Source organism: Selaginella moellendorffii, unplaced genomic scaffold (genome assembly GCF_000143415.4).
Source record: "Selaginella moellendorffii unplaced genomic scaffold, v1.0 SELMOscaffold_43, whole genome shotgun sequence".
Lineage (NCBI taxonomy): Eukaryota > Viridiplantae > Streptophyta > Lycopodiopsida > Selaginellales > Selaginellaceae > Selaginella > Selaginella moellendorffii.
Window position 1 is genome coordinate 996,584 of NW_003314304.1, and position 24,590 is coordinate 1,021,173.

General features: G+C 46.2%; 5 protein-coding genes across 7 annotated transcripts; 2 read left to right on the forward strand and 3 right to left on the reverse strand.

Annotated features, from left to right (window-relative positions):
- Positions 1-1,382: 1,382 nt before the first annotated feature.
- LOC9647330 (peroxisome biogenesis protein 6) lies at positions 1,383-5,389 on the forward strand. The gene is made up of 15 exons (XM_024685032.1): positions 1,383-1,643; positions 1,700-2,275; positions 2,334-2,571; positions 2,622-2,763; positions 2,820-3,042; positions 3,091-3,249; positions 3,307-3,543; positions 3,593-3,751; positions 3,799-3,921; positions 3,974-4,084; positions 4,133-4,171; positions 4,225-4,346; positions 4,402-4,546; positions 4,599-4,661; positions 4,709-5,389. The coding sequence occupies exons 1-15, from the start codon at positions 1,383-1,385 to the stop codon at positions 4,790-4,792; spliced, it is 2,682 nt and encodes an 893-aa protein (XP_024540800.1). The 3' UTR covers positions 4,793-5,389.
- A 1,263-nt stretch (positions 5,390-6,652) lies between these two features.
- Positions 6,653-9,092, forward strand: LOC9647331 (probably inactive leucine-rich repeat receptor-like protein kinase At2g25790). The gene has a single exon (XM_002979942.2). The coding sequence runs from the start codon at positions 6,955-6,957 to the stop codon at positions 9,067-9,069; it is 2,115 nt and encodes a 704-aa protein (XP_002979988.1). The 5' UTR covers positions 6,653-6,954; the 3' UTR covers positions 9,070-9,092.
- LOC9646831 (serine/threonine-protein phosphatase 6 regulatory subunit 3) lies at positions 8,930-13,330 on the reverse strand. 2 transcript variants are annotated; one of them, XM_024684900.1, is made up of 20 exons: positions 12,758-13,330; positions 12,597-12,700; positions 12,428-12,514; positions 12,282-12,357; positions 12,140-12,214; positions 12,029-12,082; positions 11,908-11,967; positions 11,724-11,843; positions 11,547-11,671; positions 11,309-11,499; positions 11,151-11,248; positions 10,995-11,098; positions 10,781-10,940; positions 10,614-10,730; positions 10,475-10,557; positions 10,277-10,421; positions 10,196-10,225; positions 10,067-10,137; positions 9,187-10,003; positions 8,930-9,115 (listed from the first exon to the last, which is right to left on the reverse strand). In XM_024684900.1, exons 1-19 carry the CDS (start codon positions 12,794-12,796, stop codon positions 9,364-9,366), a joined length of 2,379 nt encoding a protein of 792 aa, XP_024540668.1. In that variant the 5' UTR covers positions 12,797-13,330; the 3' UTR covers positions 8,930-9,115; positions 9,187-9,363. The 2 variants fall into 2 exon arrangements, with proteins under 2 accessions (XP_024540668.1, XP_024540667.1); XM_024684899.1 differs by having other exon boundaries at positions 12,029-12,093; positions 12,136-12,214.
- Positions 13,331-13,474: 144 nt separating this feature from the next.
- Positions 13,475-15,220, reverse strand: LOC9647332 (pentatricopeptide repeat-containing protein At4g02750). The gene has a single exon (XM_002980083.2). The coding sequence runs from the start codon at positions 15,218-15,220 to the stop codon at positions 13,475-13,477; it is 1,746 nt and encodes a 581-aa protein (XP_002980129.2).
- Positions 15,221-15,236: 16 nt separating this feature from the next.
- LOC9647333 (teosinte glume architecture 1) lies at positions 15,237-17,901 on the reverse strand. Of its 2 annotated transcripts, XM_024684901.1 has the most exons (4): positions 17,759-17,901; positions 16,449-17,478; positions 16,267-16,394; positions 15,237-16,141 (listed from the first exon to the last, which is right to left on the reverse strand). In XM_024684901.1, the coding sequence occupies exons 2-4, from the start codon at positions 17,348-17,350 to the stop codon at positions 15,339-15,341; spliced, it is 1,833 nt and encodes a 610-aa protein (XP_024540669.1). In that variant the 5' UTR covers positions 17,351-17,478; positions 17,759-17,901; the 3' UTR covers positions 15,237-15,338. The 2 variants fall into 2 exon arrangements, with proteins under 2 accessions (XP_024540669.1, XP_002980130.2); XM_002980084.2 differs by lacking the exon at positions 17,759-17,901 and having other exon boundaries at positions 16,449-17,748.
- Positions 17,902-24,590: the final 6,689 nt, after the last annotated feature.

Sequence of the window (24,590 nt, forward strand, 5' to 3'; positions counted from 1 at the left end):
GGACTTGCTGGAGGCAAAGCTGATTTAGAGGAGCAATTCTCCAAGCAAAAATTTCTTTCACTACTGCACCCTTTCTCTGTCTAGAATAAAATGCAAGCAAAGAAATCTCTCATACTTGATCGATTCCTCGCTCTGAATCGTGATCAACAGCTCCTCCCGACCCCTCAAATACATCGTGAAATGCCGAAAAACCTGGGAAGAATGCCAATCAGCGCAGACCTATGTTTATATATTATTTTACAAACCACCATGCAATGATTATTATATATAACTTTTATATATTATATAATAGAAGTAATTTCTCAGTATTTTTTATAGTCTTGCCATGACACTATGACGAGTGGTTTCGTCTATGTCTAGCACAACACCAACTCTTGCATAATATAGAGATAATCATCAATTAACAAAACAAATCAAAGGCTTAAAATAAACTAATGGACCGAACTAACTTTACTTCCACCCCAAGAAAAGGGGAGCATATCTCCCAAAAGGATATTCTTGGTATTTAATCGAGCTCAACCTAAAATCGGAAGTAGTTTATTCTTGGTTCTTAGGTAGTATGGGAAGGGGCGGCCACAAGAAGCATGGATGGGAGCGCCCTAGGCACGACCAGGAGGGCTCGATCATCAACGCCAAGCCCAGCAAGCCCCGGAATTCGTCCAGGAATGGCGAGCGCCACACGCAGCCGCTGTGCAAATCCAGGGCCAAGTCCAAGGGCAATCGCAAGGCCCAAGGCCACGACCTTGGGGCCGATTACAGGCTCTACAACTGGACGCCCTTTGCTAGGGAATCCGTGAAGAAGGTTTCCCTGGATGTGGATCGCTACAAGGAGGATCTAGGGATCGCGCTCTCCCTCTCGCTCCTGGAGAGCCACAAGGCGGCCGCGGCGCTGGGCAAGAAATCCAAGGCGCCCATCGTTGAGGCGGTGGAGGAATTCCAGGAATACCAGGAATTTGAGGAGGATTCCGAGGATTTTGAGGGGGATTTCGAGGAGGACGACGCTTCCCTGCCGGAGATTGTATCGGAGGATGGCGATGATACCCTAGCCCGGCAGGGGACCGCGATTGAGGAGGAGATTGGGGGCGAATTTGCCCCCGAGATTGACAATCTCTGCGGGGATCTCACTGGAGTCGAGGACGTGTCAAGCGATGGCGACGGCGGATGGAGCTGGGAATCGTTCTCCTCGGCCTCGGATGATCGAGAGGTGGACGAAGACGAGGAGTATGAATTCGTGGACGAAATCCGCGAGGACGAGAATTGGTCCATGGTCCCCGCTTGCTGATTGATCGCTCTCCTGTGATTTCTTTGCTTGTTCTCGATTTCCCTCCTCACACTGTACATAGCATTGTTTTACTAAATATGAAAATTTTGGGCCATGGCCCATGGTCCAATTGCTTCGATCACTGGCCACTGGGGGAAATATTTTAGGGTTTATCGCCATGCCGGGGCGGAGGAGAGCGCTCGTGCTGCGCAAGACGTCGGCGGCTGTAAGCGCGCTTGTGAATGGCGATTTCGATCACTGCGCTTGCGCTGGCGTCGATCTTTCTGCGGGAATTCTCTTCGTCGATGACTCGGAGGGGGATTTTGTTCTTGGAGTGGCATCGTCGGTGCTGCGGGAGCTCTCGATCAGCTCCGGATCCTGGGTATGTGTTTCTTGCCGGCATTTTGATTGCTAGATCGATCGGCCGATTATTTCCAGGTCTTGGTGAGGAATGCCGAGAGGAATGTGAGCAGGGCTGCCAAAGTATTGGTTCTAGATCCTCCTCTCTCCAATCCTGTAAGCTCAGAGCCTTCGTCTCCTCCCTCGCCGGCGCCCCGAAATTTCTTCCCATCGTGTAGAGTTTCTCCCCCCTCGCCGTGTGTTTTCGATTCTCTCGTCGGTTACGTCTCGCCATTGCTGGCTTTCAATCTTGGAATCCATCTAGCCTGGCTGGAAACGATCGTCACAGCCCGAAACTCTGAGAGTTCTCCCTACGCTTTTGATAAGACCGCCTCCGTGCTCTTGCGTGTCGAAGCTCTGGACGACACACAGATCAAAGTTGCCTCACATATGAGAGTTTCGTACGTCAAAATCCCCGTGCTTTCCTCGAGCTTGGATAATACTCCACGAAACCGGCAGGAAGAAGTCGATGCTGCGCTAAAGCTCTATTTCAGTGGCGGCAAATGCATGGCAACGGGGGACTTGTTCTCGGTGAAGTTGCCATCGTCGACGATCACGGATTTTTATCAGCGTTTTCACTACGGCATGGAAAGTGAAGATACGGTTCTCTTCAAGGTGATGATATTTTTCGTGTTATTTTCTTCTTTCGAGTACTGAACTTGCGCTTTAGTAGGTGCTTTCATTGGAGCCATCCACGGAACCTTTTTTGCGCATAGACCAGAACCATACGGCCTTGGTTTTGAGTGGCTCCATTCCTTCTTCCCTACCACCTCTCGTTCTCAAACAAAAATCATCGTGGTGCTCGTCGCTTCACGCGCCTGCTGTACGTGAGCTCGTTTCACTCGCCGCGCCTTGTTTCCACCCGAACTTGTCTCCACTCAGGATATCGACGCTCATACTTGGCCCGGCAGGTACATGTTTCGTATTCCAATTGCTCCTTTTCACCTTTTGGATAATTCAGGTGTGGGCAAACGAACTGTAGCAAGGCTTGTTGCCGACGCGTTGGGAATTCACGTTGTGGAGTATAATTGCTACGAGCTTGTTGGTGCGTCGGAGGGAAAGACTGCTCTAGCGTTGGAGCATGTTTTCAAAGTTGCAAGCAGGTAAATCCGTTTTGCAAGTTTGAGCACCAAACTAAATTATTATATTGCGCTGCAAGGTATTCTCCAGTCATTTTACTGTTGAGGCGCTTTGGTGCTTTGGGGGAGAAGAGTGGCGGAAGTCCTAATCAGTCACAGGGCCCATCTCGTGTGGCTGCTTTGCTAAAAAGCTGCATTACAAAGTATGGCTACTCTCGCCAGCCTGTGGAAGACGTCACAAGCGAGAATTCGGAAAACGTGGACGCATACAATGTCAACGAGGACTCTGATACGGCCTTGAAGGTTCGGCATGTCACCATATTGTCTTTACTAAGTCTTAAGATACTCCAGAATGTAACGAGTTCAGTATTACTGATCGCTACCGCGGAAGACGAAGCGTCAGTGAAATCCCTCCGGCACTGCTTCACGCATGAGATATCGATAAATACTCCTGATGAGGCTCAACGGTTGGAGCTTCTTCAGCACTTCCTTGGTTGTACAGAGCTAACGGTCCGTTATCTGATAAATGTTTCTGTCTTTTTACAAACCGTGTGTGTGTGTGTGTAGGACGAGCTACTGCTTGGAGCAAAGTCTATCTCCTCGCAGACGGCGGGGCTTGTTCCGAGAGACCTTAAAGCTGTTGCTGCCGACATTGCTGCCTTTACAGTTGGCCCGTGTGATGACGAAAACAGCAAGATCTTGTCAAGCTCTCGAGACCATTGCAAGCATTTCAGTCCTGAGTGTTTTGAGAAAGCTCTCGAACAGGTCAAAAAACGAACTGCCTCGGCCATTGGCACTCCAAAGGTATGCTGAGCAGCGTTTTTGACTCGTGGTTTCATTCTGCTTGATTTAGGTGCCAAATGTGAAATGGGAGGACATCGGCGGCCTTGAAAACGTAAAACGTGCTATCCTAGACACTGTTCAAGTACCACTTGTTCATCGCGAGCTGTTTACGTCTGGATTGAGACAACGCTCAGGTGTTATGTTATATGGGCCTCCTGGCACTGGAAAAGTAAGTTGATCTAGCTAAGTTCTGTATCTCACCGTGAATCTTGGCAGACTTTATTGGCAAAGGCGGTAGCTACTGAATGCTCACTCAATTTCTTAAGCGTTAAAGGACCGGAAGTTATCAACATGTTTATTGGAGAGTCAGAAAAGAACGTCAGGGAGCTGTTTCAAAAGGTCATTTTTACAGAGCTCATGGTCACCTAACAACTCAAGTTCCTTTACCTAGGCGCGAGGAGCTCGGCCTTGTGTCATATTTTTTGACGAATTGGATGCGCTTGCTCCAGCTCGTGGAGCATCTGGCGATTCGGGCGGTGTCATGGATCGCGTTGTTTCACAGGTAGCGAAAAGTGTACTTTTGTTTGGACTTAACTCAGGTTCGGTGCAGCTACTAGCAGAAATCGACGGACTCGGAGAGAATACACAGGTGCAATATTCTCGGACTTATATTTCATGAGATTCTTAGAATGCAACTTGCAGGATCTCTTTGTGATTGGAGCGACTAATCGTCCAGACCTGATTGACTCTGCTCTTCTTCGACCCGGTCGCTTTGATAAGCTGCTTTATGTTGGTATCAGTCCAGATCCAACGTACAGAGAAAAGTATACTACCTTCTTTTCTGGTGATGACAATTCTTCCTGACTGCTTGATTTGCAGAGTTCTTTCGGCATTGTCACGAAAGTTTGACTTGGACAAAGATGTCTCGCTGGGACTCCTAGCTAGAAAGTGCCCAGATAATTTCACTGGTGCTGATATGTATGCATTATGCGCTGATGCCTGGATGCAAGCTGTGAAACGCAAGGTACACATGCATTTTCTATCACCACGCGATATATTGTTCGAGTGGTTTGCAGGCTTTAAGTTTTATAGAAGAAGACGATTCTACTGTGGTCGTGAAGCAAGAGGACTTTTTCCAAGTAAGACGTGCCATCTTTATTTTGCTGCTAATTAATTTCCGTTGTAGGCCCTCGCAGAACTGAAACCTTCGCTTTCGTTGCAAGAGCTTGCGAAATATGAACGCTTGCGCGTTCAGTTGCAAGGCACTTGACATCGGAGAGACGTCACAGCGCACGTCTGAGTGAGATCATCGCATCAAACAATCAAATCAGCTAACCGGAGGAGAACGAAGCAGAGAGAGTTAAACCACTGGGTACGTTTTTTTTCTTTTCAAATGCAAGTGGAAGAACAAAAAAGAAGACTCTCCTCACTTATCCTTCCCAGACTCAAATGTCGCTTTGGAACCCTCCTTGACATGGTCGGCGGCACCCTTGACAGTGTCCTTGGCGCCCTCGACGCTCTCGGAGGCGGAGCTCTTGGCATCCTCGACTTTCTGGGAGGCGGAGTCTTTGGCATCCTTGACAGACTCCTGGGCGTTGTGAGTGCTCTCCGGCATCGCACTCGTCGGCTGCTTTCCATGCGCCGCTGCTTGCTCCTTGCCCGCGTCAGCGGTCATATCCTGCACTAGAAACGAATCCTCCACATCGGGGGCCTTGCCTGCGATCGCTCCTATCGTCACTGGGAATTGCTGGTTGTCTTCCTCGCGCTTGGCGAGACTACCGCCTTCTTCCATCTCTAAAACAGAGAAAACCGTGTGAAGGGACTCGTCTGGGCTCGGCCTTTATAAAGAGGATACGTATGGGCTGTTTCTAGGCTGCCAAGTGTTTCGACACGTGCCAGTAGGGGAACGTGCCAAATCGGCTGACTTACTGGGTGCCAACAATCCAAGTCGGTTCTAATCCACGTGGCACATTGATAAATGTGTCTGGCTTGAGCTGTTGCTGCTAGCTCTTTTTCCTCTTCTTCCCCTAGCTGCTCCTGAGTTTGTCTAATTTGCCAAGTGCAGCTCCTGGGGCCTTCTTGTAGTAGGAATGCTGCTCACCAACTTGAGAGATGATGAATCTTTGCTACTCCTAACTTCTAGACTGTAACAAAAATCTTTCTTACATACTACTTTGTTCTCAAACATGATTGGAAACACGGTTGGTCTATGGCTGTTTGCAATGCACACCAAGATTTTTCAAGTTAGCTTGCCCAAGAATGTAACAAAGACTTTCTTGCACTAGAACTTGCTCCTGATCACTCCAACTCACTGAAGAACTCTTTTAAGATTTTCAAGATCATTGTGTTTCCATAGCTAATTAGAACTCTAAGGTTCCCTTCATACAAACACTAAGAGAAAGGATAAGTTTGGAATCCTCTACAGACATTTCAAAACTTCTTTGAACACACTTAAGTTTTTATTACAAGCTTGGGAACATTATTGCAAGTTATAAAGAACACTTTCTACTTTTTAAAGAAGATAAAAAATTTGTTTTTAAGTCATGATTATTAAAAGGGTGAAGCTTATCGTTGCCCTTTCATTTTAAGATTATTTTCATGTTTATAATGCTTATCATCTCCTAAAATCTTGGATTATTATTTTGAATTTTTGCCATCTCTTTGCTTATCTAGACATTTATCTAAATCTATTCAATTTCCCCAATTTGCCTCGCATTTACTAGGTGTCCTATTTAATTTTTCTTATATAAATTATTTTTTTAAATTTTAGATGTTTTTATATATTGTAACAATGTGAAATTTATATCTTTGGTAACCATTCTGATAAAACAATTCACTTAAAAACTATATAAAACTAAATAAATTAAATTTATTTTTAATTAGAATAGATAAATTAAAATAGTAAAAATTTGAATTAGATCAAAACAAATTTAAGATAACATTGTCAAAGATATTCTTTTTCTTGAACATATTGATATAATGTTTTAATAAAATTAATATGCATAAAAATATAAAAGGAATAAAACTTGAATATATATAAATAATTGCCCCTAAGAATATTAAGATAATTTTCCACAAGAAGATTATAAATATAGTTAATTCTGAAAAAAATTACCCATGATAAGAAAAAAATTAGATTGATCTGAAAAATAATTATTATTTACCTATATTACATTTATGTTACTACCATTCTCTACTTAATAAATAATATTGCAAAAACGGTTTAATAATAAAATTCCTGATATTCAAGTGGACCACAGTCAAAGTCAATAAAGAGTCGTTCTAATACGACATTTCAATCCACAGTTGAGACCCAGAAATCGTGGCAAGCACCACCACGTTGTCGTCTCCTATTTGGAAGCAAGGATTCCCACTCCTTCCATAAGCTTCTAAAAATTGTATCAAGCTGGCCCCTATAAAACAACGACTACAATGCTCCTTTGCTGCAGCAAATGTAAGAGAGCCGCGCAGCGCAACACACACACAGTACTCCTCGCAATGTCTCTGATCGTAGCTTTTCTCATCGCTTCGATCTTTGGCGCTGCTCTTGGAGAGTCAGAAGAGTCGGGAGCTCTCTTGGAGCTACGAGCTTGGTTGGTTTCTAGCGACGATTACTTTGCCAAGAGTTGGAGTAACGCTTCCACTCCCTGTGCATGGCCCGGAATAAAATGCTGGCCCGACGGTCTCGTCCGGGAGATCGAGCTCTCTAGTAGGAACCTGTCTGGCAAGCTTCCAATCCCCGATATCTTCTCACACTTTCCCCAGCTGGAAGCCTTGAGCATAGGTGACAATGCACTGTCGGGACCCTTCGTCCTCTTGTCTTCTTCTCTTGCTTCCTCGTCTCTTTCCTTGCCATTGTCACTGTTAAAGAGTCTCAATCTTAGTGGTAATTCTTTCACGGGGCCCATTTCCAGCGTCGTCCGCCCAGCAACCATGCCAAAGCTCCAAGCCTTGGATTTGTCCGGCAACTATTTCTCTGGTGAGCTTCCTCCGGACGTCTCCTCCATGTCCAACTTATCTTACGTCGATCTCGGTGGGAACCTGTTAAGCGGCCACATTCCTCCACAGTTTGGTGAGTTGAGCAACCTTAAGTACCTCACGCTTGCGGCCAACCAGTTCACAGGATCCATCCCTCCAGAGCTCGGCCAGCTCGCCAACTTGGAGTGGCTCTACCTCGGCTACAACAGCCTCACCGGAAGCATACCATCTGCTCTTGGAAGCCTTGCCAGTCTCAAGCACCTGGATCTTGTCCACAACAATCTCACCGGAGCTATTCCAGAGTCACTGTCCCTCCTCGTCTCGCTGGACACGCTTTTCCTCTACAGTAACTCCTTGTCAGGGCCGATACCACCGCAGCTCGGACAGCTCTCGGGCCTCGTTTCGCTCGACCTCAGCATCAACTCTCTCTCGGGAGAAATCCCTGCGGAGCTCGGAGACTTGCTCGGCCTGGAGCTGCTCAATCTCTTCGGCAACCGGCTGACAGGATCCATTCCATCCTCCCTTGCTCGGCTACCACGTCTCAGGAACTTAGCGCTCTGGAAGAACGATCTCTCTGGCGATATTCCTGCCGAGCTAGGTACTTACGCTCCCAACCTCACCACCTTGGATCTCTCGAGCAACTCCTTCACCGGACAAATACCTCCATTCCTGTGCATGTCGTCCAGAACTTCCCAGCTACGCAGGCTCATCCTCTTTTCCAATCTTCTCTCGGGGCCCATCCCTGATAGTATTGCCACCAATTGCCTGTCGCTGGAAAGAATAAGGCTGGAAGACAATCTTCTCTCTGGATCACTTCCGGATACACTGACCTCCATGCCTCGTCTCACGTACCTCGACATATCTTCCAACGTTCTCACGGGACCTCTCAGCTTCTCGGTAAACTCTCCCCTCCAAGTTCTCTTCGTCCATCACAACCAGCTTTCCGGCCCCATACCCGAGACCGTCGGAAGAGCTACCAAGCTTGTGCGGCTCGACATGTCCCATAACTTTCTGTCCGGCAGGATTCCAAAGGAGCTCCAAGATATGTCCAGCTTGAGCGAGCTTGACGTAAGTGACAACCATCTCACTGGCCCGATTCCCAGCGAGATTTCCAACTGTCCAAGACTGGTAAGCTTGAGACTCCGCGGCAACCACCTCAGCGGCCATATCCCAGCGTCTCTGGCATCAGTGAGGCTGCTGGGATTGCTCGACATCTCCAGCAACCTGCTGACGGGAACCATTCCACCTCTCTTGACTGCCATGCCTTCGCTCATCTTTGCAAACTTCTCGGACAACCGTCTCACCGGACCCGTTCCGGACACCGGAGTCTTGTCCGCTTTAAGCCAGAGCTCCTTTCGAGGCAATGCTGGCCTGTGCGGTCGAAAGGACCTGGGACTCAAGCCGTGCTGGAACTTTCTACTCTTCCACAAGCTGGCAATGGTGCTGTGGATCACCGGGGTGATCACAGTGCTCGTCATATTCCTGCTGCTGTGCTTTGCAAGGATTAGCTACACAAAGAAGAAAAAAGTGTTTACACAGAAAGTCGCAGACGAAGCGGCTCTCCTCTAAAACATGGGCGACGAACGTCGAATGACCGACAGACGAGCAACGATACCTGTAAAATCATCTCGGCTTTATTAGATAGGTGAATAAACAAGATTCAATAGAAAGAATAGAGATGCGTACAAGTCCTTTTGACGTGAGGAGCCTTGTCCCGTGATACCCCGGCCCCAGCCAACATAATGTTAGTTACAGATTTCGCGAGAAGATACACCTTGTAATTTACAGAAAGAGCAGCTGGAAGAAGTGTGACGCTTGAAAGAATGAAAACCTCGTACCTTCCATCATTTTTATCTTTCCTGTTTAGCTTTGCTCTCCAGCAACTGCGTTCTCGTAATCGCTTCGCCAGTAATTGACGTCGTTGAATTCGGAAGCTCCCTGTTTGTCCTCCGGCGGCACGGTGTTCTCCAAGTGCATCTCCTTTGGCTTTAGAGGCCCTGCCTCTCCGACAACCCCTTCCTTTAAAGCACTCTCCATTGCTTTCGCTGTTGCTCCTTCCTCTACCCCGACAACTGTGTCAGGTTGAGCTTCTGTTCCGAGAGCCTCATCCTTTGCTGCTTCCTGTTTGGTCTCTTCCCCATCTAAAGTTGTTGATACGCCGCGCGATTGGTCGTCAAAGCAAACAATAAACGGGTTGTTCTCCCCGAAGTCATCCCTCTTGATAGCTTCGTCGGATATTTCGTAGCCTTGGAAGTTAGCCCAGTCTGCTGAAGACCTTGAAAAGTAATCCAGATTGAAGGCTGCGTTGTCTGTGCCTCCTACTCCATTTCTGTCACCCCATCCAGATGGCTCGTTTGCAGACGGCAACTCACTGTCCTCTCCAACCACAACCTCATCGTCACGGAAGCTCCTGCTTAGCGCACTCAATTGAGCATTGCTATTCCCAGCCGAAGAAGTGAGGTTATCTGGCTCAACGTCCTGAAAATCAAACCATGTTGGAGCCCTGTCACACAAACACGTTAGCAAATACTCATACCGCAACCAAGGCAAGCTTGTAAGCTCGTACCTTTCTTGCTCATCGCTCAAGCGAATAGAAGAAATAACAACCTCGGCACTTTCATCGTCGAAATAAACGTCCTACAAAACAAAGTGCTCAGTGTTGATGCATACAAGTTAAGTGCAAGCTTATACAAACCTCATCCTCCCTTCCGACAGGGCCGGAAATCTGCAGAGTAACAAGGGTGTTAGTTTACTACGTTTTAAAAAATTGCATCACCTCGTCAGGATCTTCGTCGTCAAATATCCCGTATCGAAATACTTCCCGTGTCAAATTGGTAGCCATTGCTGAGACGTCAAAGTCTCTCTCACGGAACTCCTCGTCATCACTTTCTACAGGCCGCTCCCTGATTGACGTTGGCCGCCTGGCACAAATCAAAATGAAAAAGAGAGCACCTAACAACGGATCCTCTCTTACCCGCACGTCCACTGAAATACATTCTCTAGCATATTACGCTGCTGAAGAACAGTGCTCTGCCATTGAGACCACCTGGGATGCGACTGTAAAATAGACGTAGTATAAGGATAAGAATACAGCAGCTACACAAGATTCATACTTGAAGGTAACCCTGCAACCGTGGATTAGAATTTTCCGTCTGTACAAGCCTATTAGCAATACGAGTAAGGTGACCCATGTTCCCAACTTTAGGTGGAGGCTTTTTTTTCGATACGCTCTGAAATTAAAAAGAAGTCAATACCACTAGGTCGGATTGAACTGAGTTACCTCTGGTCGCGTATCGTGCGCATATTGATTTTCATCTGTTGCCAACAACCGTGACAGGAAGTCACAGTCCCCAAACAAATTGTCTGTCAGACCACCGTCTTCTATGCATGAGGTAATGATTGCTTCAACGTGAGTATGTAGCATGTTGTTAAAAGGATAGCTGCCATTACAAGTATATCAGAAAAGAATTTTGCAGTTTTGCCACCATACGTACTCGAAAAAGAACCCAAGAATCGTTTGTAATGCTTGCAACCGAATTAACTCTTGACGAGCAGCTTCGCTTTGCGTTCTTAGCAGGACAGCAACAAATTCTACAATCTGCTCGTGCGTTAGACGAGAAAGTAGAAAAGTAAAGAACAGCATCAGATACCTTAAGGCGATGTATACCAAAAGGAGGCCTTAATTCACCGTAAGTAGTTGGGAGCCTCTTGGTGTCGTCGACAATGTCCAACAAACGTAGCAAACTTCCTGTGCATAATAAAAATTGCGCTCATTAGCCTCATCCAGAAAGCCAATCAGGAAGCACACCTAGACTTTGAAGCATCCCTTCAACCGTCTCCGGGCTTGCTACGGGCATTTCAGCCGGTGGACGAGATCTTAGACCAGCCGACGACGCGCGCTTTGGATCCAATAATGAAATGCAAACAGAGAGAGAATGAATCAAAGCTGATTTTGATTCTTGATCCTCCAATGCGAGATTAAAGAGTTTAGCCACAAACCTGCAAGAACGCTGCAAATAAGATATACCACAAATATAACTCCCTACCGTGGGCTGGCCAGTTTCGAACCCAGAGCAGAGGGTCCACTGTAATTGCCGTAGTGGTCAGATGGAACAGAACGACTTATAGCTGCTAGCGTCTCTGCCGCGTTCGCATGTACTTCAGAAGGATACTACAAAACAAACGACTTTTAGAAGGAAAACTTAAGACCGGAAAGAACTTACTTGCGGGTTAAGCTTATCCACCAGCATCTCCAAAATATCAGTTTCCTCTGCTAGCCATTGCAAGGATTCAACGTGATATGCAATCACGTGATCACTAACCTCCACGAGCCTCATTAGGACCTAGTAATTTCTTAAGCTTTACAAAAAGGAAACGAAGCTAGAAATAGGCAAATGGAAAACGTACCTCTTTGATTGAGGTGATCCCAATCAAGTCAACAAGGTTTTTCAGGAGATCTTTATGTCCCTTCAATGAGAACAAACACGGCAGGATAAATGGAAGTTCAGAGTTCACTTTGTGCACCTACTTGCAAATAGCGGATGATTGCTGCATGCTCTCGAATCAACAAGCAAATCACGACCTGCCAAACCACTTTAAAGGATCAGATAAGTAAACGTTGACTATCAAGCACACCTGCCTTGCTAAAATAACCGGCTAACAGCGTTCCATGTTTCCAGGAAGGATCCAAGAAAGAAAATAAGAATCCAAGGAGCTGCGAAAAAAGCCAGCAAGGTATCAGCACGCAAAAACCGCACAAAAAGTCCAAGAACCGAGAATACCTCTTCATCTTCCACGAGTGTCTTCAGGATATCTTGAACTTCACACGTGATGACTTGACAGGAGATGAATGGGAACCTGAAAAGCAAGAGGAAACACATGAATCCGAGAGCTCATACACTTTTCACATGGACGAGAGTTTACAAACTTGAAAGCCCGTTCACTGGATGCTCCTTCGGGAGCTTCCTCCACAATGTAGCGGATCATTTGCTGGACTTGAGCCTTTCCTCTTAAACTGTGCCAATCCAAAGAGAAAAAAAAGGGGGGGAAACACATCAGAATTCTCTGCTTTGACAGATCCAAAACCATGCACTCACAAGTTTACGAGCCTGTAGTTCGTGGATTTGCACTCCTGAATTATCTGCTCTTCGTCCAGGAGCTCCTCGAGCGTGTAGCCGCTCTTGTCCAGTATGGACTCGATCTGGCAGCACAAAACAGTATCAACTCAATGCCAAAAGCAAAGATTGGTTCCACATACCGGCGATGTGGCGGCCATTTTCCAGAAGACCCCTGCCATTGTTGACAGGATCTGCGCCACGGGTGACAGCTTATCGCGCAACAATCTGCTCTCTCCCAGATCTCACGCTGCTGCTATAAACCCTAAGCGCCCGAGCAGCACTGACCTCAAATGCGCAATGCAATCGCTGACCGGCGCTCCCGGGGGCCCGAATCCAGCTCCGGCAATCCACACGCACCGATTCTAGTGCGCACTGCTGCGAATCCAGTGAAATTCCCTCTGGGCGGGCGGAATTCGTCGCCCGGAGCACACACGCGAAGCAAACCCTACCTAGTGTGCCAGTTTCCTGAAGATTCTTTGCATATACTATTTTCTATTTTACTAAAACTTTGGATGTTAAGGGATCACCGTTGGATCCAGGGTGTTAAAGAAAAATTAGGGCCTCGTCTTCGCGATGGCAGCTATGGCGAATGCCGGCGCTATGGCGGAGCGCAATGCCGGCGCTGTCGCATTTTATCCATTCTTTCTTTCTCCAAAAGAATAGGAATCTCTCTCGCTAGCATTGCGATCGACATAAACTATACATATGCTTGAGGTCAGAAAACTCTTCTTTTCTTGTGTTCTTAGATCTTATTTCCTTCCTTGTGCTTTGAAGTTGGAGCTCCAAAGGAAGGTCACAAGAGATAGAATCAAAACTAAAGAGCATCGGCCTCTAGAACAAACTATCGAAAATTTTCGTCAATCAGGCAAGCTACTGCGGCCTTTCTTCCATGCAAATGCCATTCCTCCCTGACGATTCTTATGCAAATTTGCCAGCAGCACGTAAGCTCCTGGAGAATCCCGCTTGCACACGTCCAAGTTCTCGACCACCGTGTTGCCGGCCTCCACCGAGCTTCTGAGGTAGCTCCTCCACTCGACTCCATCGGCATCAAACGGCATGATTTGGATCAACTCTCGGGCCTCGGCCAGAAATCCCGTCCGGCACAGCAGATCGACGAAGCAGTTGTAGTGCTGCTTGAGCGGCTGCAGTCCGTAGTCCATAGCCATGGAGACGAAGCAAGACCAGCCTGTTTGGACTCTCCCCAGGTGGCTACACGCGAGCAGGATGCTGAGAAACGATGCTCCATCCGGCGGAACCTTGAGACCCAGCAACACCATCGTGAAGAAGAGCTCGAGAACTTGGGTGGAGTGACCATTCTGGGCATACGCAGCCAGCATCGCGTTCCAGAGCACGAAGTCGTCCTGCTCAGGTGCTGAAAGGAAGACCCGCTCTCCACCTCGGACGTTCCCCAGCAGTGCGTACGAGCTCAGCATGGACGTCCTCACGACCGCGTCACAGGCCGGGATGGAATCAAATACCGACTTTGCCGCTTCTAGATGACCGTCCTGGGCATACCCGATCAAGAGAGCAGTGCTGGCCATGGTGTCTAGAGCCACTCCCGATGACTCTAGAAAGCTGAGACTGTATCCGCTTCGGGCGTAGAGGGAGATGAGCGCTGTGATCGCCACCGAGTTCCACTCCGGCATCTTGTCAAACTCATGCTTGGCTTCCTCCAGGCGATCGTTGAGAGTGAAGACGCACAGCATCGACGTCCGCGACACCAGGTTGTGCTCGGGCATGGAGTCGAACAGCTGCTGGGCCTGGTTGACGAGCCGGTTCTTCGAGTAGACGGTGATCATCGTGGTACAGGAGATCACGTTGAGCTCAGGCATGGAGTGGTAGTGCTTGAGAGCTTGTTCGAGATGCCCCTCCTGGGCATAGACCGCAAGGAGAGCCGAGCAGGATATGATGTCTCTTTCCTCCATCGACTTAAACACGAAGCTCGCGTTTCGGAGATCGCCACTATCCTCGTATGCCCCCAGCATTGCCGTGCATGAGATGAGGTCCCTCACCGGCATCGAATCAAACAGGTCCTTGGTGTTGAACAGATGGTTCCTCTGGGCATACGCCCCAAGCAAGGTGGTCCAAGTAACTACGTCCCGCGCTGGCATTGTCTCGAAGAGCTTCCGTGCCTCTAGCAGCCTATGATCCTGTCTTTCGTTGACAAGCACGGCCAGGAATGCGTTCCACGACGCCAAGTCACGCTGCTTCATGCTCCAAAACACTCCCCGTGCCTTCTCCAGTTGCCCGTTCTGGGCATATCCGACCAGCATCGCCGTGCAAGCCACCGAGTTCCACTCGGGCATCCCGTTGAAGACGCTGGCGGCCTCGTCCAGGCGACCGTTCGCGGCATACGCACCGAGCAGCGAAACCCACGAGAAGAAGTTCTTCTCCGGGATGGAGTCGAAGACCCTGCGAGCATGCTCGACGCTGCCACACCTCCCATATCTCTGGACGAGCATGTTGGAGACGAACACGTCCAGCGGTAGTAAATGCCGAGCTTTGGAGTGAGCCTCCTCCACCATGGCCACTGTCCTGGACGATCTTATCAGCTGTAAGCATGCCTCCCGGTCCAACGCTCTGCTGCTGCTGCTAGTTACCATCTCGATCGAGACGGCATTTGATGTTCTTGAATCTTGTTGTCACGTTTAAATTACGTCCAGCATAGTCCTTCCTCGACTGACGATTTCCCGTTCCTTTCGGCCACGGGCTCAATGCTTCTTAAGTTCCATGAATGAGACGGCCCCCTCGGACGTGATCATTAATGCCTGGTTCGTTCACGTGTCGCTGCTGCTGCTGCTGCTGCGGTGAAGATGCAAACGCATTACTACTGTCCATCAAGCCATAGATTTGATGCTGCTGTCCATCCAAACCTCCTGCTGCCCGCAAAGTATCGTAAGACTGGAGCTGCTGACTTTGGTCTCCACCACCACCACCCGCATTTGTTGCCGTGAAAGCCCAACCACGACTCTGACTGTCCAAAGGAGGGGACGACTGCAAAACGTTGTGAAGGGACGACCGTGACGAACTGCTACTGCCAGCCGAAGCACCTGTACTGTTCGCCGTGACGCCGAAGCCAGCTAACGACGCTGAAATGCTGCCGCTGTTCTTCGGCTCTGGCGGAGGTTTCAGCCACGAAGATATCGATATCCCGCTGCTGTTGACATGATCATGCCCGTCGACATCAACCACGCTCGAGTGCTGCTGTCCACCTGAGCTGCCAGCTGCTGCTGCTGCTGCCGGCGATGAGAGAGATAAGCTCGCCCCTTTGGCGAGAAGATCGTAGCCGGCGGGTGCCTCCTCCGTGTTCTTGGGGGACAAGGCCGAGAGCAAGGCCTGGGTGTTGCCCGGTGGCCGGTCACTTAACAGAGCAGAGTGAGCACCACTTGCGTCCTCGGGCTTACTAGCTGTTGCTGATACGCGCGGAGACCGTAACTGTAGGCTGTCACCCGACCCTGCGGTCTTGCTGTCCGAGTGCTCTTGCGAGGATGTCGGAGAAGTGGGGAGCTTTTCGTCGGCTGTTGCTGGAACACGAACAATAACAAGTAAAAAGCTTGAACTTTTGAGAAACTTGTCCGACTGTTGGTGAGAGAGGGGAGCGAGAGAGAGAGAGAGAGAGAGAGAAAGAAGCAACTTTATGAGTCCGTACCTTCCTCCTCCTTTGGCACCGCTGCTGAAGAGACAACGGGCTGAGGCTTCCTCCTTCGTCTGTTGTGGTCAGCCAACCGCTTCCTGCAACTTCGTTTCCCCTCGTCAAACTCGCTGAGCGGATGAAATCTGGAGGAAACAAGCTGGCATGATCAGGAAGAGAAGAGATCTGCTAAGAGTTACCGGCTGCATTGTTGGCAGAAGCGTTGGGTCTGCCCGTTTGCAGTGACAGTAGCCGCCTTGGAATGCAATTCGCACACTTTGTGTCGACGGTGATAGTGCTTTGCTCCACTCAAATCGGCCTTGCATCCTTCCGCCTGACACAGTGGTACTTGAGCTCCCGGGGAATTTGCTCGGGGCCTTTTCCCCAGCCTCGCTAGCGTGTCTTCCGTCGAGAAGTACGTCCTCACACCCAGATTCAGCCCGATTCGAGCGTTGGCCTCCGCTGTTGCGTAGAAATCCTCCCTTTTCATGCCGTCGGCGAAGTTCCTGGGATCCATCTCCAGCAGCCCATACAGTCGTCTCCGCTGCTCTTGAAACAACCTTGGATCGTGGCCGCTTCCCGGAACAAAACTTCCACTCATGTTTGCGAAAGGAAGAACCGCTGCTGCCACACCTGGAAAGCCTTGCGATCCATACGGTAGTGGCTGAGCGGCCTCTAGAGCTTCTCCCTGTCCCCCGACTCCTCCAAGTCCTCGAAAGTCTAGAGTTGAGATCCCGTGACTTCCTGGCATGAAAGGCTGCTGGTGTGGCTGGAATAGACCATGAGCAACGTTGGTAACGCTGTGGAGGCTCCCAGAGGAAGACTGTAAGATCGGCTTGAGAAAACCAGGAACTAGCTGAGACATCTTTGATCGTTCTCCAGCGTCATGGACGCTATCAGTGGCGGCCATATTTTGAGCTGCAAGCTGCTGATAATTCTCCCACTCCCACTCCGATGGACGATGAGCCCCTGGATGCCTTGAACTTAGAGAGTCACTGCCGCCGACTATGACGCTTGATCCACCACCACCACCACCACCGGTCTGGAGTTCCCAGTTCTCAGCTGTCCAATGCAGGTCACTGGGCTGCAAATACTGATTCATCGCAGCTCATGCTCGAGACACGATGAGAAAATCTTCCCGACAAAGATTGTATGTCGATGTCTCCAAGAGATCAAGCTCGATATATCTCTCGACGAAAACGTGAGCGTTTGGAAATCCTATCTCGCTCCCTGCGGCAAGGATGACAGAGGTCAGTTACGCATGAATGTCCCCTTTAGTTTATAGGTAGTCCTTTTTTTTCTCTTCTTTCCAGCTCATTCTTCCGCAAGAGAGATTGTGAATATCGTGCCCCGGTCAAAAGGAAAGAAAACGAGACAAGAAGCTCTCCAATCTCGCCGATCCAGAGATTTTCAACAATAGATGAAAGAAAGAACTCTCCCTCTAAGACGGATTATCAAGAAAGCCACCGCATTTCGAGAACGAAGGATTTCGTGGAGAGAGTGAGCTGACCTTGAATCCTCCTCCTGCACACACTGGACTGGATGGATTTGGATCGTCCTGGTGAGCGCCGCGAAAATCCGCCGCTCTTGTACTGCTATCGACCGTCCCTTACGGCGCCACAGCCAAGGGAGCGACACAAGGGTATCATCGGAAAAAGGAGACGATGAGAAAAACTAGAAGAGAGGAGGCTAGGGGCCTAGAAGAAAGAACTCTCGGAATGCGCCAGGTGATTAACGGCCAGATGTACACCGATGCGGCGGAATGCCCGGGCGATTCCAACGGCCAGAGATACGCGCCAAAATCTGAAATGGACGGGGTTTAAACGTGGCTGTGGGAGCTGACCGTCGATGCTCCAGCGGATCTAACGGAACGGACACAATCATGCCAAATAGACACGCTCATTACATGAATGAATGAGTGACAGGAAAGAAACAAAATGATAGCATCACCCACACACATCCAAAGTTTTTACCTCGTTTCTAGTTTGACTTTTAAACTCCCTCCTTTATTATTTCCATTTCCACTGGTTAAAAAAGAAATTCCAATCTCAATCACGAACATTGACAAGACAAACAATGCTTGATCCCAGCTTTCCCCAGCTATTAAATTAGGGTTCTTCAGTTGGGTATATTTGTCGGATCCAAACTTTTGGTGCAATCCATGATAGTCATCACTCGAGCCTTTAAACAAGAGGGCAATGTGATGCCCGCGTTGGGCAAATGCAAGGAAATTGGTAAACAAACAAGCCCGAGGCGGGCTCAAAATCAAGCACACAGGGTCCCATGCACAACTTTGTATGAAGCTGTGCAGCCATGATTGCCCTAAAGAAAAGAAAAACGTGTGTTGATCCACGCAACAAGCAACAATGCCAACAAAACTAAAGAAAAAGGGATTATCCCAACTTACGCCAACTTTTTAAAGCCCGGAACCGTGAAAGCTTGAATGGAATCGAATTCAAGTGTTCTTCTAGAAACCCTGTGAGAGACGTAGACCTGTCAATCAAATGCACAGATATCTCAATGGTCAAGATTTGCGCGTCAAGAAACACCTTCACACCACTTTCGTCTGGGAATGAAAACGGGCCACCACTTTGACAATTTCGAGAATGCCCGATTCAATGGACTAGTCGCTCGTGAAAACAAAATCCAAACCAATAACGAGATAACAACGAAACCGCCCGTCCCAAAGAAAAGCTCGATTGAGATGTTTGCGTCCAATTTTCTTCCTGTCTATACAAGCTCTCAGACCCCACTCTTCCAAAAAACTAAAGGCAAAAGGGAGCCTCCACAAACTGATTGGACGGCGAGAGCATATTCCCGCGCGCATATTCTAGCTACGAACAAAACCGCCAACCGTGCATGCAATGGCGTAAGAGGTTGTACTTAGAAACCTTTTAACGTTCCAAAACTAGTAAAAACACGCCCGACGGCGTACTGCCAAGCCACAAAGTTACGGCAGTAAAATCATCTAGACGCTTTCCCCTGGAGTTTGATCCGGATTTTACCCCCGTCCGTAGAGACAGGCCATTGCGCCTCGTGTACGGTGTTGTATAATGCTCCTGGAAAGCTCTCCCTCTATACGGCGAAGACAAGTCTAAAGACGGGTATCGCAAAGCAACAAGAAAACCATGGATTCGTTCGGTGCAAAAAAGAGTACTTCTTACTATTTTTTTTCTATATCTTTTTAAATACACTGAAATGTCAACATTGCTACAGAGCGCTGCAGCTGCTTTCTCAACACCCAAGGGATGAATTGATAGAGAATCGACTGGATTCCTTCCAGCCCTCACTCTTGTTTTTAACTCTTTCCTTGGTCTTTCTTTCTTTTCTTCGTGTTGTATAGAGATGAGATCATTCACTGATCCTTGTGTTTTTTTGTGCCTCTCTACGCTCGCTCCATCGATCGATTCTTCGCAATCTAAGCCATTGCCGCCAGGCGGCGCCGCTCCTCCAATCCCCAGTGCCGCGAAATAAACTAAGCATTGTTGTCTGCGGTGCTGCATTCGAGGAACTAGACAATGGCCACTCCTTCGAGTACGACAGTGGCGTCCGTACTGGGCTTTTGCCCCACACCCCACACAAGATGTGTGCAGCGCAGCACAAGCACTGGCAGGCACACTCGCGAGACAATTTTCGCACAGTCGTGACACACACAACAAGCCTGGCCACTGGCCCCTCTGACCCACACTATATACAACACACACACACACACCACCACCACCACCTCTTTCTTTCTACGTAGGGCGACTTTATACAACTAGGCTAGCTGCGGTGTTTCATTATTTTATAAAGTTTATATTAGAAAAAGTAAAAAAGGTGATGATAATTCTTTAGAATAGTGCACTCACGTAAGAGAGAGAGAGATGATAGATAAAACATGAAATTAACAACCAATAAAAAAGCTTTGCCTTAACTCAGTGCCTAAATTGGTGTATCTTTCGTTACGAAATTGCCATTTAGTTGAAAAGAGATAGCAGCTTTTACCTTAATGTAGAGCCTTTTACATTTGGACCATTAATTAAGGAACTTCTAAAAGGGTTATATACACCTTGATTTCTTTCCAAAGAAAAGGTTAACTTGGAAAAGTTCATCATATCTATTTAAATCAATTACTTTTATGGACCCAAAATATCCTTCCAAGCTTTTCCATCCACTTCATTTATAAGTTCTGTAGTAAAGCTCTTATTATAAATACTTTGTCTTAAGTTACTCTGATCATCAATAGTACATATACCAATCCACATTCAGACAATAATTTTATAAGAAGATATAATTTACCACGAAGGTATTATATTTGGTTAAAAATCCAATAGATTTTGGAAATTGATTTAATTCATCAAAATTCTAAATATGTAACTTAGATTTCAACTTTTAAAAAAAAATTTCTATCTTCCATCCATTGTAATTCTTTCTATCAAGCATCTATAATATTATTCTAGAAATATTCTTATTAATAGCCTATTGCAATTTCAATGTCAAAATCCAGTTTTGAAATTCATTTATATATTTCATACCACTAGACGACTGAATGAAGCTAGCTGAAGTCAAGAGTGACCCAAAAGATTACTTATCTAAGCAATAGATTTATTTTTTATTCTCTCAAATGCTAATATTCCAATAAAATTTTATAAACAATTAAAAATAACAACTTAAGAGGTGATTTTAGAGTTTAAATATAAAAGGAAAGAGTCTATGAATAAAAATGCACCTTTTTATTTAATTAGGATATTTGGGGTTAAATATTCTTAAGTTTAAGTAGTATTGTGTTGGGAAACTTCTTGGCATTCAAACTCAAGAGCTTACATTTGGTATTTAACAGGTCTCAAATTCAACTCTATTAGTTAGCTAAAAGAACCACACTATAGGAAATGGTTTATAAATAATAATGTACCTTCTTTTTTAATCAGTTAAGGGTATTAAAATATTTGGGGTTAAGCATCTATCACAAATATGATTGTAAGTATTGAAAGTTATCTGTTAGTGACTACAACAGCAAGAGATTGGCATTGCTAAACCCTTTATCAATCCCTTTTGTTCAAGTGTTAGTAAACTAAACTTAACATTTATACTTCACTTGATGAGCATAAAAAAGGAATTCTTAAGTGTTTATTTAATGAAGTAAACTTGGCTTTATTTGTTAATTTTATTTTGCACCAACTTAACAAAAACCACTATAATATTGAGTTTGGTCCCTCAATATTTGTTAGATGATAGTTTATCGTGTTCATTAAGACATTCTCACTATTATATCCCATGAGTTGGTCTCATTTAGTCCTATTAGCTATTTATGAAAAGTGTCTAGATTTTTTAGTTAGGTATTACAAGCAATTAAATTTTCCATTCTACTTTAATCATTTAACTATGCTTTTAACCTTTTGAATGAGTTTCACTCACAACCTACATAAGTTTTTATCCGCCTTAAGGTATTTATTTACCTTAGATGTGATCTCAAGACCATATCAACTTCACACTTAGTCCAAGTGCTCAATTGTAAAGAATCAACTCCCCAAAGTGTCGTATGTTAAAGGATCCCTGAAGGCATGATCGAAATGATAAAGAGTTCATTGGATGGGACCAAGTCTAAAATCGAGTCTAAGACTGACTCTAAAATTGAGTTCAAGATAGAGTCTAGGATCGAGTTTGAGGCCGACTCCGAAACCGAGTTCGAGAATGAGTTCGAGATTTGAGATTGAGGTTTAGGAATCAGCCTTGAAGGAACTCTTTAGCAACTCCCCTTGTGACTCATTGGTTCTCACCCCTTCCTAGGGGCTTGGGCCTTCCCTTCGGGATGGAAGTGGGGGAGTAGAGGTACCCATACCGGGCTATTATGCCACAGTGTTTCCCCTCGGTGCCCCAAAGCAAGTGTTGCACCCAAGGTTTGGGATTTAGAGGGTGTTATGATCAAGTTTTATTGTACCAAGGGATGTTAAGAACTTAGAGGTTTGCTGTTTGTGTTTGTGGGGAGTGTAGCAAAACCTTAAGTCTAGTCTAACCCATGGAAGGGGATTGGGAGAGATTTTGGTAACTTCTTTAAGAAGAACACCACTCTGTTTCAAAACAGCTTGAGAAATTTTACCTTTTGTTGAGTAAAGTCACATTTTCTCTCTTTAGCATACAATTTGTGTTCCTTTAGTTTCTCAAACACTTTCGTCAAGTGTTCGGTATGCTCCTATAGCATCTCGCTATAGATTAAGATATTATCAATATAAATGACTACGAAGTGATCTAGATAGGGTACAAAGATGTGGTTCATCAGCGTCGAAAATGTTATTAGTATATTGCACAGCCCAAAAGGTATTACTAGAAACTCAAAGCTCCCATACCTTGTTTGACATTTTAACATCTTCCTCTATTACCTTAATCTGGTAGTATCCTGACATTAGGTCAATCCTCAAAAAGTATTTTGCCTTTCCTAACCTATCAAACAATCCTTGGTCCTCAATCCTTGGTAAAGGGTATTTATTCTTCTTTGTATATCTACAGTGCTCCGCTACAGTGCTCCGATACCAACAGTAGCACACCTTATCTCTCTCCCCTTAAGCCAACTAGAAAAGGGGCAATTGCTTGATGAGAGAGCCCTTAGTGGCTATTTTATCCCCATTTATCCCCCAAGGTTCCAAGAATCCACGGTGACAGTATATCCAAATCTCATCCCATGATCACATGCACTACACCACCCCAACCACGACTCAAGTTGTGGTAGACAACTTACGTCAATATGGCCATCTTCACGCCACCACATTTAGATTTTGTTTGCTTTTTCCTCATGCTCTTCTTCAGAAGGTATAGCCTGCCATTGTTTGCATAACTCCTTAAATGCTAGTTAGAAATCTGGCTTGATAAGGTGGCAGTGTTGGTTTAGGCTCTAAGCCCAATGGAACTCATAAGTTTTCTCACAACCTTCTAGGGGTTGACCATTCCCAAAGACTGCCCGGACACCATTCCAATTAACCCCAGCCCCATCTGCCATGAAACCGTGAAATTTGGTAGGCTTACTAGTCCACTTCAATACAATGTCATAGAGAGACTTCCAAAATATTTCTTGAGCCATCTAGTCTTATACTTTAAACTCTACTGTTGCAATTGTTAAATTACAATGTAGCCTGTGAAAAGGGCAATGCTTAAAACCATTTTAAGATAATGAGAAAAAAAACTAACCTTAGATCATACACATGAGCTCCCATGGTTATCCAACCCGCCACCCACTCTATATCGTCAAAATGTACCCATGCATTAGCAAGATCACTCAACCTAGACATATTCATTCGAGAAACAAGATCCACACCAAAGGCGGGGCCCATAGTAAACATTTTGAAAACGAAAGGGCACTCTTGCTCACTAACGACTTGATCTGGAAATAAACTCCCATGGATAAACTTGTAGGGATAAGTCTGTTTTAGTTCAAGGATTGAGTAAATTTTTTATTGGAGTTTCTCCTCTTGAGATTCACACATCCAAGACTTTATCTTAAATAAAACAAAATGTAAGAGAGATATTATTGAAAAGTATGTAATAATATTTTCATACCTTCTAAGGCTAGTTGCAAGTTGCATATGTTATAGTAACTCCCACAAGCTAGCCTCATTCAGTTGAGTATTCTTGTAGTCCGGATCAAGTAAAGTGCTTGCGATAAAATCCTTAAGCACTATCTTTTGAACATGCTTCGGAGTTGTAAATGAGTTTCTCACAGTCTTTATTTGCATTGCATCTTTGAAATAGTTGACTAAACTCCTTTGTATCCCTTCTTGCATTGGATGTGTGTGCGTGCCAATATGTACTGCAACTCTACCAGCCTCTCCATTCCATAGAAGAAAATAGTACATCTTGGCCCTGCAGATAGCACGACACAATGGAGCATCTTTGCAAAACCGACACTTGAATTCAACACCAATGGTGTCACAGATGGGAGGATTGATTGTAGATCTCAAAAAATGTGGAGTTTTTACTGTGCTCTTGATTGCATGCTTTATTCACACAATCCAAATACCCACCATAGTGAACCATGGACACTGTGCCTTCAAAATGCTGGAAATGTGTGGTCTTGATCTTGCACCAATTGTGGACATCCTGCTTCGTCTCCATCCCCTTTCGTTTTGAGTTAACAAGAGGTGGTAGTTCAAAGAAGATATTGCCATTGTATGTAGATGGGAGCTTGCTAACAAGCCTATGTAGAAAGGAATGCACGTCGATAGAGAGGTGGGAAAACTAGAAAGCATTGCAAATAGTTTTGAATATCAATGAAGTTGGAGTTTGGAAATTCTTGGCTTGCACTAGACTAACATCTCCACTAGAACTAGAAGAGGAAGAAATGATGACGACCGACTCTTGCTTCATATTCACTT